This window comes from Tursiops truncatus, chromosome 14 (genome assembly GCF_011762595.2).
Source record: "Tursiops truncatus isolate mTurTru1 chromosome 14, mTurTru1.mat.Y, whole genome shotgun sequence".
In the NCBI taxonomy this organism is placed as follows: domain Eukaryota; kingdom Metazoa; phylum Chordata; class Mammalia; order Artiodactyla; family Delphinidae; genus Tursiops; species Tursiops truncatus.
This window is the reverse complement of record NC_047047.1, coordinates 65,156,877-65,170,144: the sequence shown is the minus strand read 5'-3', so window position 1 is coordinate 65,170,144 and position 13,268 is coordinate 65,156,877. Positions and strand designations below refer to the sequence as shown.

Genomic DNA, 13,268 nt, shown 5'->3' with positions numbered 1-13,268 from the left:
CTTAAGTAAGTTATTTAACTCTATACAGGGACACTAAATTGGATTTTAACATGTAAAATACATGTTGCTGCTTCTAAAATAATCTGGCTGGATCATTGAGGACCTTTCCCTAGACTTAGTTGCCTTTTCTTTTGCTCTATTTAAGTGGTAGGAAAGAAAAAAAGGTTTAGAAAATTAAAAAGGAAGGGAAATAAGGCCAAAGTTAAGTCTAAAAATGAGATTAAATTAGCTACTACCCTCCAGAAAAACAGCCCATGAGACATGAGGCTAATCCTAAATATTAAGATGTGAAGATAGTCCTACCAAGTATAATCCTGCCCAGATTATCACTTTAGGTTTCATAGTGCCTAAATGGCTATATAAACCAATATCAGTTTCTCTGATAATCCTGTGTAGTAATGTCTTGGTGGTGTAGGAACTGAACCTTAGGTGTGACATGAAACTTACTACTTGACACCTGAATCAGGAAACCAGAGAGTTAAATTGTACTCCAGTCCATCCAATTAGAGGCTTTTTTGACTCATGGTATTGCATCACAGCAAATGAGAGATCTTGAATTTGTCTTGCCAAAAGCTGTTTTGGGGCGATTACCAACTCAGATTGTTTAGCTGACTCACTGAGTTACATGACTAGTCTTATTTTCTGGAGATAACTGAACAATAAGAATTATAGAAACAGTGAGCTTGGAAAACATTTAACAACAACAAAGGCATTATTAGCAGGCAAGAACAAAAATATAAAAGTTACTGTCAAATGAAGATCTGAGGGCTTCCCTGGTGGCGCGCAGTGGTTGAGAGTCCACCTGCCGATGCAGGGGACACAGGTTCGTGCCCCGGTCCGGGAAGATCCCACATGCTGCAGAGCGGCTGGGCCCGTGAGTCATGGCTGCTGAGCCTGCGCGTCCAGAGCCTGTGCTCCGCAACGGGAGAGGCCGCAACAGTGAGAGGCCCGCTTACTGCAAAAAAAAAAAAAAATGAAGACCTGATTGCACAACCAGAACATCATTTGAAACAGCAAAGTAAACTGGTCAGGTATTGCAAGAGAACAAGAGGAAAGCATAGCTTTCTTGTGTCACCGAAACCTTGGCTTGGTGAACATTTTGTAAAAAAAAAAAAAAAAATTGGAAAATTGGTTTTGTGGATCAAACTAAATTTATTATTTTCTCTTGTAGGTTTTCAATAGAACTTCATCACAAATTGGTATGAAATAGTTGATGAGATAACAGTAGAGTTAGATGCTAATTATAGTAATCAGCCCAGCACTGTTAAAAGTCCTTTGAGTTTTGTTCCTTCCCTTTTTGGAGAGGGAAGAGACTGAAAACCAGATATACAAGCTTGCTCCCGCATGTTTCCATTTTAGCCAAACCATTGCAAAACACAGCCTTTCCTGGAAGGGCAGATTCCTTTAACCCTTTCTGCACTAGGCTCCTGCACACTCAGTTCCCTGCAGGAGAGAGTTTTTGTGTCTTGTATTTGCCCACCACCTCCTAGTGCAGTGGAAAAACTCTTACCTGTCCAATGATAGCTAGAGTTGGGTAGAGTGTGTGTTTTCTGGTCTGTGGAAATGCCCTGAGGAAATAATTCTTTTACAAAGGAAAAGTCTATCTGTGGATTGGGTGTTTTCCCACCAGAGGGTTCTTAGAGATGCCTCCCTGGTATTTTTAGGGCTGGGAAGTGTGATTCCTCCTCCTGTGAATTCTACTTGCCAGGGTTGAGTCCCAACTGGATTATTAGTTACAGGGAGGTCAAGTGCCTATTTTAAGACCTAGAATTATGATACTGAGAATTTGAGATGCTTCACAAGGTTTCTAACTTTCCTCCTGCATGTAATTTCTGTCACCTGGTCACTTAGCTTTGCAGTGATTAACAGGAAATGAAGCCAGTTAATATTGTTTGTTTCATATCCTTTCTGAGCCTTGCTTTCTTCATCTGTAATTGGAGGGGGAAGTTCAGGTGGAGAATGTTGAAGAAGATAATCTAATTTTACTAGATTTATCTTTATTTAGCATTTATTGTGTGCCAGGCACTGTTCTCAAAATGTATTATCGCCATTTAATTTTCACAACTCAGAGATGGGTACTGCTGTCACCGTTTTATAGATGAAGAAACTGAGGTGAGGATACCTTACCCAAAGTTTATGCAACTTTTAAGCGGCAGAGCTGAGATTTGAACCCTGAGTTCAAGTATTTGAGCTACATTGTTTAAATCCTAGGGGTGGAGAGAGAAGGAGGCAGCAGCTGGGTATACTATCTATTTTTATAATCTTTGTATTGTTGATCTTCAACATGCTGAATTTACTACAGAAAGTTAAGGACTTTAGTTAGAAAATCCATGAAGAAGAGGGGAGTGGGATTAAATTGATTTTGTTGGATACTCCTGTTGATCCTTAAACCTGAATGCCAATCAAGTTTCCTTTTTTTCTGAGAAAGACTGTCTGCTTTTTAAATGAAAAGCTCTTCTGCTCTCCAAACAATTTTTTCAGCAAGGGTCAGCACACTTTCTGTCAAGGGCCAGATAGTGAATATTGTGAACTTTGCAGCCCATAAGGTTTAAGTAGCAAATACTCAAATTCTGCCATTGTAGTGAGAGAGCAGCTAAGTATAAACAAATGGGTATGGCTCTGTCCCAATAAAACTTTATTTATGGTCACTGAGATTTGAATTTCATGTAATTTTCATGTCACAAAATATTCTTTCAGTGTTTTTTCCCCAACCATTTTAAAGTGTAAAAAGCATTCTTAGCTTTTGGGTCATATGAAAATAGGTGGTGAGCTGAATTTTGTCTGTAGATCTTCGTTTGCTGACCACTGCTTTTAAAGAATATATTCAGCAATGAACCAGACTAATGAACAGGATATTTGTTAGTGTGTATGTGTGTGTGGTGTGTATAAATCAGTACCAGTGGTGAACAAGTGGAATTTGAAATTAACACAGTACCATTTACATTAGCACGCCCGCCCCCCCCAAAGAAATACTTAGGTACAAATCTAACAATGTGTATACGATCTATATGAGGAAAAATACAAAACTCTGATGAATGAAATCAACAAGAACCAAATGAATGGAGAGAGATTCCGTGTTCATGGATAGGAATACTCAATGTTGTCAAGATGTCATTTCTTCTCAACTTGTTCTGTAAATTCAATGCAGTCTCAGTCAAAATTCGAACAAGTTACTTTGTGAATATTAACAAATTTTTTCTAAAGTTTCTATAAAGAGGCAAAAGACCCAGAATAGCCAACACAGTATTGAAGGAGGAGAATAAAGTCTGAAGACTGACACTACCCAACTTCACGACTTAATATATATCTACAGTAATCAAGACAGTATGGTATTGGTGAAAGAACAGACAAATAGATCAATGGAATAGAATAGAGAGCCCAGAAATAGGTCCACATAAATGTGGTCAACTGATCTTTAACAGAGGACCAAAGGCAGTACAGTGGAGCAAAGATAACCTTAAATGTGCTGGAACAACTGGACATTCACATGCAAAAAAGTGAATGTAGACACAGACTTTACACCCCCACTCACAAAAATTAACTCAAAAGTGGATCACAGACCTAAATGTAAAATGCAAAACTATAGAACTCTTAGAAGATAATATAGGAGAAAACCTAGATGACCTTGAGAATGGCAATGACTTTTTAAATACAACACCAAAGGCATGACCCATGAAAATAGATAATTGACAAGCTGGACTTCATTACTATGAAAAAGTCTGCTCTGTGGAAGGCAATGTTAAGAGAATGAAAAGACAAGCCACAGACTGAAAGAAATATTTGCAAAAGACATATCTGATAAAGGACTGTTACCCAAAATATACAAAGGACTCTTAAAACTCAACAGTAACAAAACAACCCAATTAAAAACTGGGCCAAGGGCTTCCCTGGTGGCGCAGTGGTTGAGAGTCCGCCTGCCGATGCAGGGGACACGGGTTTGTGTCCCGGTCCGGGAAGATCCCACATGCCGCGGAGCGGCTGGGCCCGTGAGCCATGGCCGCTGAGCCTGCGTGTCTGGAGCCTGTGCTCCGTAACGGGAGAGGCCACAACAGTGAGAGGCCTGTGTACAGCAAAAAAAAAAAAAAAAAAAACCTGCGCCAAGGACCTTGACAGATGCTTCACCAAAGAACATACACAGATGGCAAATAGCACATGAAAAGATGCTCCACATCATATGTCATCAGGGAAATGTAAGTTAAAACAGTGGGATGCCACTACACACCTATTAGAATGGCCAAAATCCAGAATACTGACGCCACAAAATGCTGGTGAGGTTGTAGAGCTCATTCATTCCTAGTGGGAATGCAAAATGGTACAGCCACTTTGGAAGACAGTGTGGTGGTTTCTTAAAAAACTAAACATACCATATAATCCAGCAGTGACACTCTTCGACGTTTACCCAATGGAAAACTTATATCCACACAAAAACCTGCATGGGGATATATATAGCAGCTTTAGTCATAATTGTCAAAACTTTGAAGCAACCATAGTGTCCTTCAGTAGGTGAATGGATAAATACACTGGTACATCCAGACAGTTGAATAGTATTCAACACTGAAAAGAAATGAGCCATGAAGCCATGGAAAGACTTGGAGGAACCTTAAGTACATATTGGTAAGAAAAAGAAGCCAATCTGGAAAGACTATATACTGTATGATTCCAACTGTATGACATTCTGGAAGAGGAAGAACTATGGAGAGAGTAAGAAGATCAGGGGTTGGTGGTAGAGGGAGGGAAGAATAGAGCCCAGAGAATTTTTAAAACAGTGATAACATAATGATGGATATATGTCATTATACATTTGTTTAAACCCATAAGATGTACAACACTGAGAGTGATCCCTAAAAAACTATGGACTTTGGGTGGTTATGATGTGTCATTATAGGTTCATTAGTTGTCACAAATGTACCACTCTGGTGAAGGATGTTGATAATGAGGGAGGGTATGCATTTGTTGGGGCAGGGAGCATGTGGAAAATCTCTGCCTTATTTTGCTGCTGTGGACCTAAAACTGCTCTAAAAAACTAAATCCAAAAACCTTTTTTTAGAAAATTGTTTTATTGACCTGGAAATTATATAGTCCATAATGTCTTAATTTTTAAAATAATACATTCCTGGAGACTGTCTTTCATGGATTTCTGAAAGAGAAAAACTATTTTTTCTCTTAGATTCTATAACTCCTATAAATTTAAAAAACTGTAAAAAGGTAAAGGTCTTAATCTATTGCTTCACTGGAGTCTCCTATTAAAATAGAAATTGAAAATTCTAGGTAGCTAAATTCTATTTATTGAAGAGGGAGGAAATTGAAATCAATTACTAAAATATCAACATATCATGTGTGAATTTCACTTATATTTTCAACCTGACACCTTACTGTTTCCAGTAATTTCAAATGAACTGATGTTAGGCTTCCAGTTAAACACTCAAATTTGATAATTTTCTTACTTCCACCTTTTAAGGTTTCAATAACCTACAGCAAAGAAAATCTAGTACCCAAGAGACCTTATTTATTAAATTATTTGGGGAATGGCACTTATAAAAATTAAAATTATTAGATTCTTTTTTGCTTGAAATGCTAAAAAGGAAGAGAGCGTCTTAAAGCTTTAATTAATGATGAGTTTGGGGCTAATTTTGGTTATAAACTTGAACTTCAACACTGATACCATAACACACATTTTATTACTTAGGGACACAGTAAGTGCCCCCAGAATCAATACAGAGAACATTAGTCATCTGTGAAAGCAATTCATTCTTAAGATATTTTAGAGATATGTGACTGAAGATATTTGGTACTCTTCTAAATCCAAGCAAGGTGATTAGCATATCTGGGAAATAATTTAGATGTAAAAACAGTCAGAAGGTAGATCATTGGTTGCCTGTGGCTGGAGATTGACTGAAGAAGGGTTTGTGGGGATTTGGGGGAGGTGATGGAAATATTCTAAAGCTAAAGGGTTTGTGGTGATGGTAGCACAACTTTGTAAATTTACTAAAAGTCATTCATTTGTACACTTACAATGGCCAAATTTTATGTTATGTAAATTATTCCTTTAAGAAAATTGTTTTTAAAGAATCAGCTATATTCTATCCTGTCAGATAAAAAGTTTCAAAGTTTGTAGAGGAGTGGTCTGTATAAGCTCTTAGAAAGGGGTGGCTGAAGTCCATGTCTTTTGTAAGTAAGGCTGAAGTACCTTTTGTAGCACTATCTAATTTAGCATAAATGTAGTGGCACCTGTGAATGTATGTTGCATTTACTAATGCACACTCCCTGACCACAAGAGGTTTATCTAGAAGTGATGAGAATTTGAACTAAGACATTGATGAGGGAGGGGGAGGAAAGACCTCGAAAAGCGATCGCGGAGGTATTGTCAATTTTGCAGTTTCTTAAAGAAGTTGCCAGGGTTTCTAGTTTAGGAGAGTGATTGGAGTTGCCATCAACAAAGTTAGGGAATATAGCAGGTTCAGCATGGAGACAGGAGGGGTGCATGATAAATCTGAGGGAGAAGGACTGAATCTGGCTGTCTCTTCTGGTCACTAGAGAGTAAGTGGGGTGAAAAGAACTGGAGCAGAATTTAGTTCACATCCCAGTTTGGATGGTTTCATAAAGTCACAGTCTTTATTTCTTCCTCTTCAAAATTAGGATAATATCTACTTTAGAAATTGTCAAGATTAAATGTGATATGTAAAGTACCAAATGCAGTGTCCCATATTATTAAGTCTAAGACAGAGTTCAATATATTGTCCAGGTCCAGAGAAACCTGATTCAGGTGTTATGTGTTAGCTTTTTAATAACCTTCCCCCTTCTGTAAGGAAGTGGCAGTCTGCTTGACGTCAGTCCTCCCGAATGTGCACAGGGGAAGTGAGCACTAGGTTGCACTCCTAGCCCAGCGAAGCTAAAGCCTAACACCTGGGACCCAATGGCCTGCGAAGGTTTTTCTATGTCCCAGAGACCTTCAACAGCAAGTGGTGTTTTGCTTGCTTCTGCTGGATTCCATGGCATTCAGGCTTCTCTCTTTTGGCAAATTAGAACTACATTTTACAGTTTTATAAACATATATAGAACTCTCCAAATAGCAACTGCAACTGGGAATAGTGATTCTGTACAGATATTTTTAGTCTTGGTAATGAATCATGTAACTGAATCCAGTAAAAAATAGCTGGGTAAAAGTTAAAAATAGTCTGAATTTGAAGCAGGGAAGAGAAGGCATGTTAAATCTATTTACCCCATTTAGAAATAGTTTGCATGTATCCAGTAGCAAGCAGATGGCCACAGCTATGTTGTAATACTGAACCAAAGATAGAGATGTAGGTAGAAGGTATCAGGAGAGTTCATTTTGAAGTTCTGAACATTTTCCTCAATAGTATTGTATCTGTCACAGTCAATTCAAAAATATATAGTTATTCTTGCATTATGGTTGAAATAACTTACAAGATGAATATTGTATTTAAAAGTTTGAAGGAAAATTGGCTTGAAAGTAACAGTTCCCAGAAGCCCAAGCTGGAGGCTAAATTACTGCACAAATACTAGTTTTCAGAGAAATATAGATTCTGAGGACTATGTCTTCAGAGGTGAGACTATAAAACCCTGCTGTTGATTCCTTTCTCTAAATGACCAGTATTAAGAAAGATGACCAAAATCAACTACTCACAGGGTTGTTGAATGCTTAATTTATATCAAGAGTCATAAACTCAAGTGTCTTAACAGGTGAAGTAATTTTGTGGCACAGAATGGACACAAAGCAAATGAAATGGCCTAGCTTGGGGAGTCGCAGCCACCACTCACCTCTAGCCAGTTGTTGCCCTATGAGAATATATGCCCTGTGTTGCCAGCTCTCCCCATTGTTTTTTGTTTTTTTTAAAGGCCCAATACAGGCTCTTAATGAAATCTCTCAAATTTTAAGTGATTCTCAGCGGTTTTTTATTAAAAGTAAAAAACTGTGCTCCAGATTAAACATGTCCACTTGTGTTTTGTGAGGGAAGGGTTGTTTTGTTCACTGCTGTATGCCTCTGCCACCAAATGAATTCAGCCAGCAGGCCTCAGATTTGCAGCCTTTGACCTTTGCATAACAAATAATGTGTTCTTAGGCATCTGGGAAAAGTAATGCTATCCTAGAGACTGAAACAATAGACAGCAAGTCTTACCTTCTGTTGTCGTTTTGCAGAAATACAATCAGAAAGCTAAATGTCATAAGTCTTGTGTTTTTACCCAGGGTTTACTCATTGACACTTTTGTTAGTGCACTGGCTTTCCTTTTACAAGCTATACATTGTAATTATAGTCACTATTTGTTTTTCATTCTTTATTAAACTCCCATATCATAATGTGTAATGGGAGTCATAATTATCTTTGTGATAATGACATTTCTGATGACATTAGAACTGCCTAATGGCTGAGGAAGTTGACAGATGTTAGAAGGAATGGAATTTTTAATTTGTAATGGAATTTCCCCAAGTTTAAGATGACAGTGGATTACACATGGCTTCTAGATTTTTCTTTTCCATAGTGGTAGCTGTGTTAGCTCTGCGTGCCATTTTAAAGACATATAATGTTAAATATTTAAAACATAGGAGCTGATCACTACACGCAGGAATAAATGCTTTTTAAAATGAAAAGCTATAGTGTGTTCTTGACTATGTCTAGATCTTAAAAATACTGTTTTAGGCGATTAATTGCAGTGAATTTAAGGAGTTGCATATATTAACTCTCCTAAGTTTTAAAATATTGGAGTGTGATTATCCTTGTTTCAGAAGTTGGATTCAGAGATTTTTTGCAATGTTTCAGAACTTCTGTGATTTGTTGAATTGGAAGGATTTCTTAAAAATAGTAAGCTACATAACGACGGCTCATCTTTCCCTTCTTCTCTGTTCTTGTTTTACTAGCCTTATGCCAGCCTAGACCATCTTGTGTGTCCTCTTCTTGTGTTAGAGTAATGGAAAAATTTTGGCTTTGACTTGGGTGAGCCGTATTCCCGTCACGATTTTCTGTACTTGAAACTGTGTAACCTTTGACCAGTTAGTAACCTTGGGTAATCTTTGAAATGGGGGCGATAACTTCACAGAGTTGTCGTGATGATTTTGAAATAAGTAAAGCATCCTAGTACAGTGCTCCACAGACTCAAACTTAACTACTGTTAGTGCCATCACCCCTTCGTGGTTGTTGACGCACCTGATGACCAGAGAGCCAGGCCCCCCATGCTCTCGAACCAGACTACCCTCTTGTTTTCTGATCGCCCCTTTTTCTACTCTTATCTGATCATCCCACTCTCATCCCACAAGTCTTTTCTCAAATTACACATACTCAGAATGTATACTTAACCCTGTGCTAAACCTCTTTTCTCACCTCTCTGCTTGTGCTTCTCATCATTCAGTTTGATATTCCACTGTCTTCCTGTTTTTTTCATACCCATCAAAAGAGAAGTGATACCATTCTTTGGCCTTCCTAAGCATGTTTACTTCCTTGACTTACTGCTTCTAAAATGTTCTTAGTTTGGGTATGCCTATTTGTTTCCTCAGTGTGTGAACTTTGGATCCTTTTGTTCAGAGTCAGCTATTTCACGTATTAAGTACTATAAAGAGATCACATATGTGTATATAAATGGTTCTCTATGACACCACCAAGTAGGTACTAACAAATTTTTTCAAAAAATCATAATGTGTTTCTTGTCCTTTTCCATTTGCTCCTAGGTTTTTAGAACTTCAGCTATAAAAATGGGCAGGATTTTCCTTGATCATATTGGTGGTACCCGTCTGTTTTCCTGTGCAAACTGCGATACGATCCTGACCAACCGCTCAGAACTCATCTCCACTCGATTCACAGGCGCCACTGGCAGAGCATTTCTTTTTAACAAGGTTGGTGGGGAAAACCAGTTTCATTTCCTAAGTGGGTTCAGTGGATATATTTGATAGCAGTACCAGAATACCCCTCAGAGCATGGAGATGCCAGGAAGAGTCAGAATGAGAGCAGTGCTCTATAGAACTGATTGTTGAGAGTTTAAAGATTGTATTATAATAAGAAGGGTGGTCTCCGTTGCTTCAGAAGACATTCAGTGTAAGAATTTGGTAGTTACTTCACAGACTATTGAAGGGGCCAAGATACCCCCATATCACGGATTTATCCTTATAGAGAGGTAGCTGCATTAAGCTGTCATAGTTTGACAGTGCAAGTGAATAAGGATCATCTAACCAACTTCCCTTGCTTTAACTTATGCCTACCAGTCATCCTTCTGATTATGATTTGGCTAAGAGGTTTGCTAACAGGAAGAGCGCTTCCTGACTTACACATTAGTGTATAGTCTGCCTCCTTCTCTAATTTCTGGCTGGCTTTGAAATTGGTTGATGTGATTCTGCCTCCTGGAATCTAATGTGTACCAGCAAACTTGAATTTCCAAATACTTTACGCTAAGGAACAGAACTAGTCCAAGGTCCTGTTCTTAGAAGTTCAACTTAAACCTCTCCAGTGGACACTCCCCTGTTCCACTTAGAAATAAGTTTTTTCTCTCAAAGAATTGATAGCGTATATACCCCTTGCTCTTTATTTCGGTATAGAGCAGGGGTTGGCACACCATGGCAGGCCAGCTGCCTGTTTTTGTAAGTACAGTTTAATGAAGCACAACCATATTTATTCTTCTATGTGTTATCTATGGTTGCTTTTGTGCTACAGCAGCAGAGCTAAATAGCTATAACAAAAACCATATAGCCGTCAAAGCCAAAAATATTTACTATCTGGTTCTTTACAGAAAAGTAAAGTGTGGAAGATTATTGGTTGTTAAGAATCATTGGAAATTCTTCACAGATTCTCTGAACCCACTTGAAAACTATGTATTGCAATCTACCCCAGTCTCTTTATAGATAAAATGTAATTTCAGAAACAAATCTGCCAAATTTCTTTTTATGGGGTACCTGTTGCGTACTAGGTTCTTTTGCATTGGTAGCCATAGTTGTACTCATCATTGAGTGGTGAATTATAACAGTTGGACCCAGACCTACGTTTTATGACTCCAAGTTAAGGACTCTTCACTATAACACAGAAGTGTAACTAACGTGTATAATAGTGTGACTTAGACTAATACAATAATGCATGGTTACATTAGATGTCCAGTTGAGTACAGATGCTTACCTGTCCCAGCAGTTTGTAAAAATAGCTCTTGGGAAATGTATTATAGGTTTGACTAAAGTAACAACTGCTATTCGTTTTTCTGAAGTTGCTGTTCTTGCACCAACAAAAATATTGTGTACCATTTTTGGCAGATAACTTACATGGCTTTGCAATTTTGTTTTCACATGTTTCTTAGGTAGTTAACCTGCAGTACAGTGAAGTTCAAGACCGGGTCATGCTCACTGGCCGCCACATGGTTCGAGATGTGAGCTGCAAAAACTGCAATAGCAAACTGGGATGGATCTATGAGTTTGCCACTGAAGACAGCCAGCGTTATAAGGAAGGCCGTGTGATCCTAGAACGTGCGCTAGTTCGAGAAAGTGAGGGCTTTGAGGAGCATGTACCATCTGATAACTCTTGAAGAAAAAGAGATAAATCCATCTTTTTCCCAGGTCTTCTTCACTGAAAACAAAAATCTACTTACATACACTGTCACCTTAGCATCAGAGTCGGATTCATGAACTGTGGAACAAGAGGTTGTGAGAATCTATGATGGAACCTTTCTTTCCTTCTTTCTTTTTTTTTTTTTAAATTTTCTATTTTCCATCCAACAGCAGTGTGTAGAGAGAATATTATGCGGATGCCGTTAATTTTTTCCCCCCTATGTTTACATCTTGAGGCAGAATAGTCTATCTGCAGCTACATGGTGGGCTATGTGAGGAAAAATATCTGGACCATTAGAGTGAAAAAGTGTTTTATGTAAATTTTGAAAGGAAAATGTGTCAAGAGCATGGTTCTTAAATTTATTTGGGCTTCATTTTAAAACTTTTTTTTAAACCCAGTTATTTCACTTGATTTGCTAGCTTCAGAGAAGAGATCCGAATTTGTGACCAGCGCTAAAGGTTCAGTGTTAGTATGGCTTGTGCTGGCCATTGTGCCATATTCTTGTTGGAGATGAACCGTAGCATCAGAGCCCATTCTTCCTTGTCAGTCTTGACCCAAAGATGTCACCATTCCTAGTTACTTGTCACCACATAATTGGTGTTGATTGGAAACTTTTCTTGATATGGGGCAGAACTGCTTGGTTGTCTTTTCCATGTAACTTAAGCATAGTAATATAAATAAAGTAATAGTTGGATGTTTTTGGTCCTGTGTTGCTTTTAAAATCACCTTTTAAAAGAGCAGAGTATTTGTTAAGTAATTTTCATAGTAGTGTTTCTTTTCATCTCTTAAGCTAAATTGTGTATAAGATTCTACTTTGTTTAAATTAAAGCATACTGTTTAAATCCACAGTATTGCATTTAGAAAACAGTTGAACAGAATGTCAGTGTGCATTCATGCAGAAAGCATTTCATCTGCATCTGTTTTAAAAGGAGGGAAGTGAAGCAGCCTATCTAAAACTACTGCTTTGCAAAGTGTTTCAACCTATCCTCCTCAGTTTTGCATTGATTTTGACAAGTCTGTGGAGCCTGATAGTTACATCAAAGGACTAGATCTTCTAGCATTATTTTCTCAGATCTTCCCTCAGAAGTTTAGCTGTTGAAATTGAAATTCTACTTGGCCCCTTCAAATAGAAAGGGATCAAATTTGACTCAGGGGGTTATTTTAGCCCAAAATTTACAACATTATGAAGTATTAAAATGTAAATGTTTCTCTATCCAAACTATTTCTAGATATTCGAGTATTTCTGGTGGAATAAATGGCGTTAAAATTGGCTAAATGAATGAATGGATGTTTGCTCAATTTCTAGGTCTTTGTCTAGAGATGAAATTTGCTTCAAATTAGTTAGCAAAATCTTTCTGTTATTGATACTAGATGTGATTTCTGAGTACAGTTAGGATTAAGTTTCTCTTATTTGCCTTTGGGCTCTTGGTTAGAGGCATAGGCCTCTGATTTGGTAGGTGTATAATATTGCATTTGAGATATGTGGACACAAATTCTTCTCTTTCCTTCACCATGGACTAAATCTTCATGCATTAAGACACAACACTGATTCCCATTCATTTCCATACCAGCCTTTGATTATATGCAGATTCCTAGTAGCATGCCTTACCTATAGCACTATGTGCATTTGCTGTCACAATAAAGTATATTTTGTCTTGCATTGGTGCAAAACTGCTACTTATTTTCCACTATCCTTGTCTAGTAATCATCTTAGTTTTTTATCTATGAACACAT

General features: G+C 37.9%; 1 protein-coding gene across 1 annotated transcript; it reads left to right on the top strand.

The window, feature by feature from the left end:
• The first annotated feature begins 1,181 nt into the window (after nt 1-1,181).
• Nucleotides 1,182-13,194, top strand: YPEL5 (yippee like 5). Its single transcript, XM_073791473.1, has 3 exons — nt 1,182-1,199; nt 9,680-9,844; nt 11,287-13,194. The coding sequence occupies exons 2-3, from the start codon at nt 9,704-9,706 to the stop codon at nt 11,509-11,511; spliced, it is 366 nt and encodes a 121-aa protein (XP_073647574.1). The 5' UTR covers nt 1,182-1,199; nt 9,680-9,703; the 3' UTR covers nt 11,512-13,194.
• The last annotated feature ends 74 nt before the right edge of the window (nt 13,195-13,268 follow it).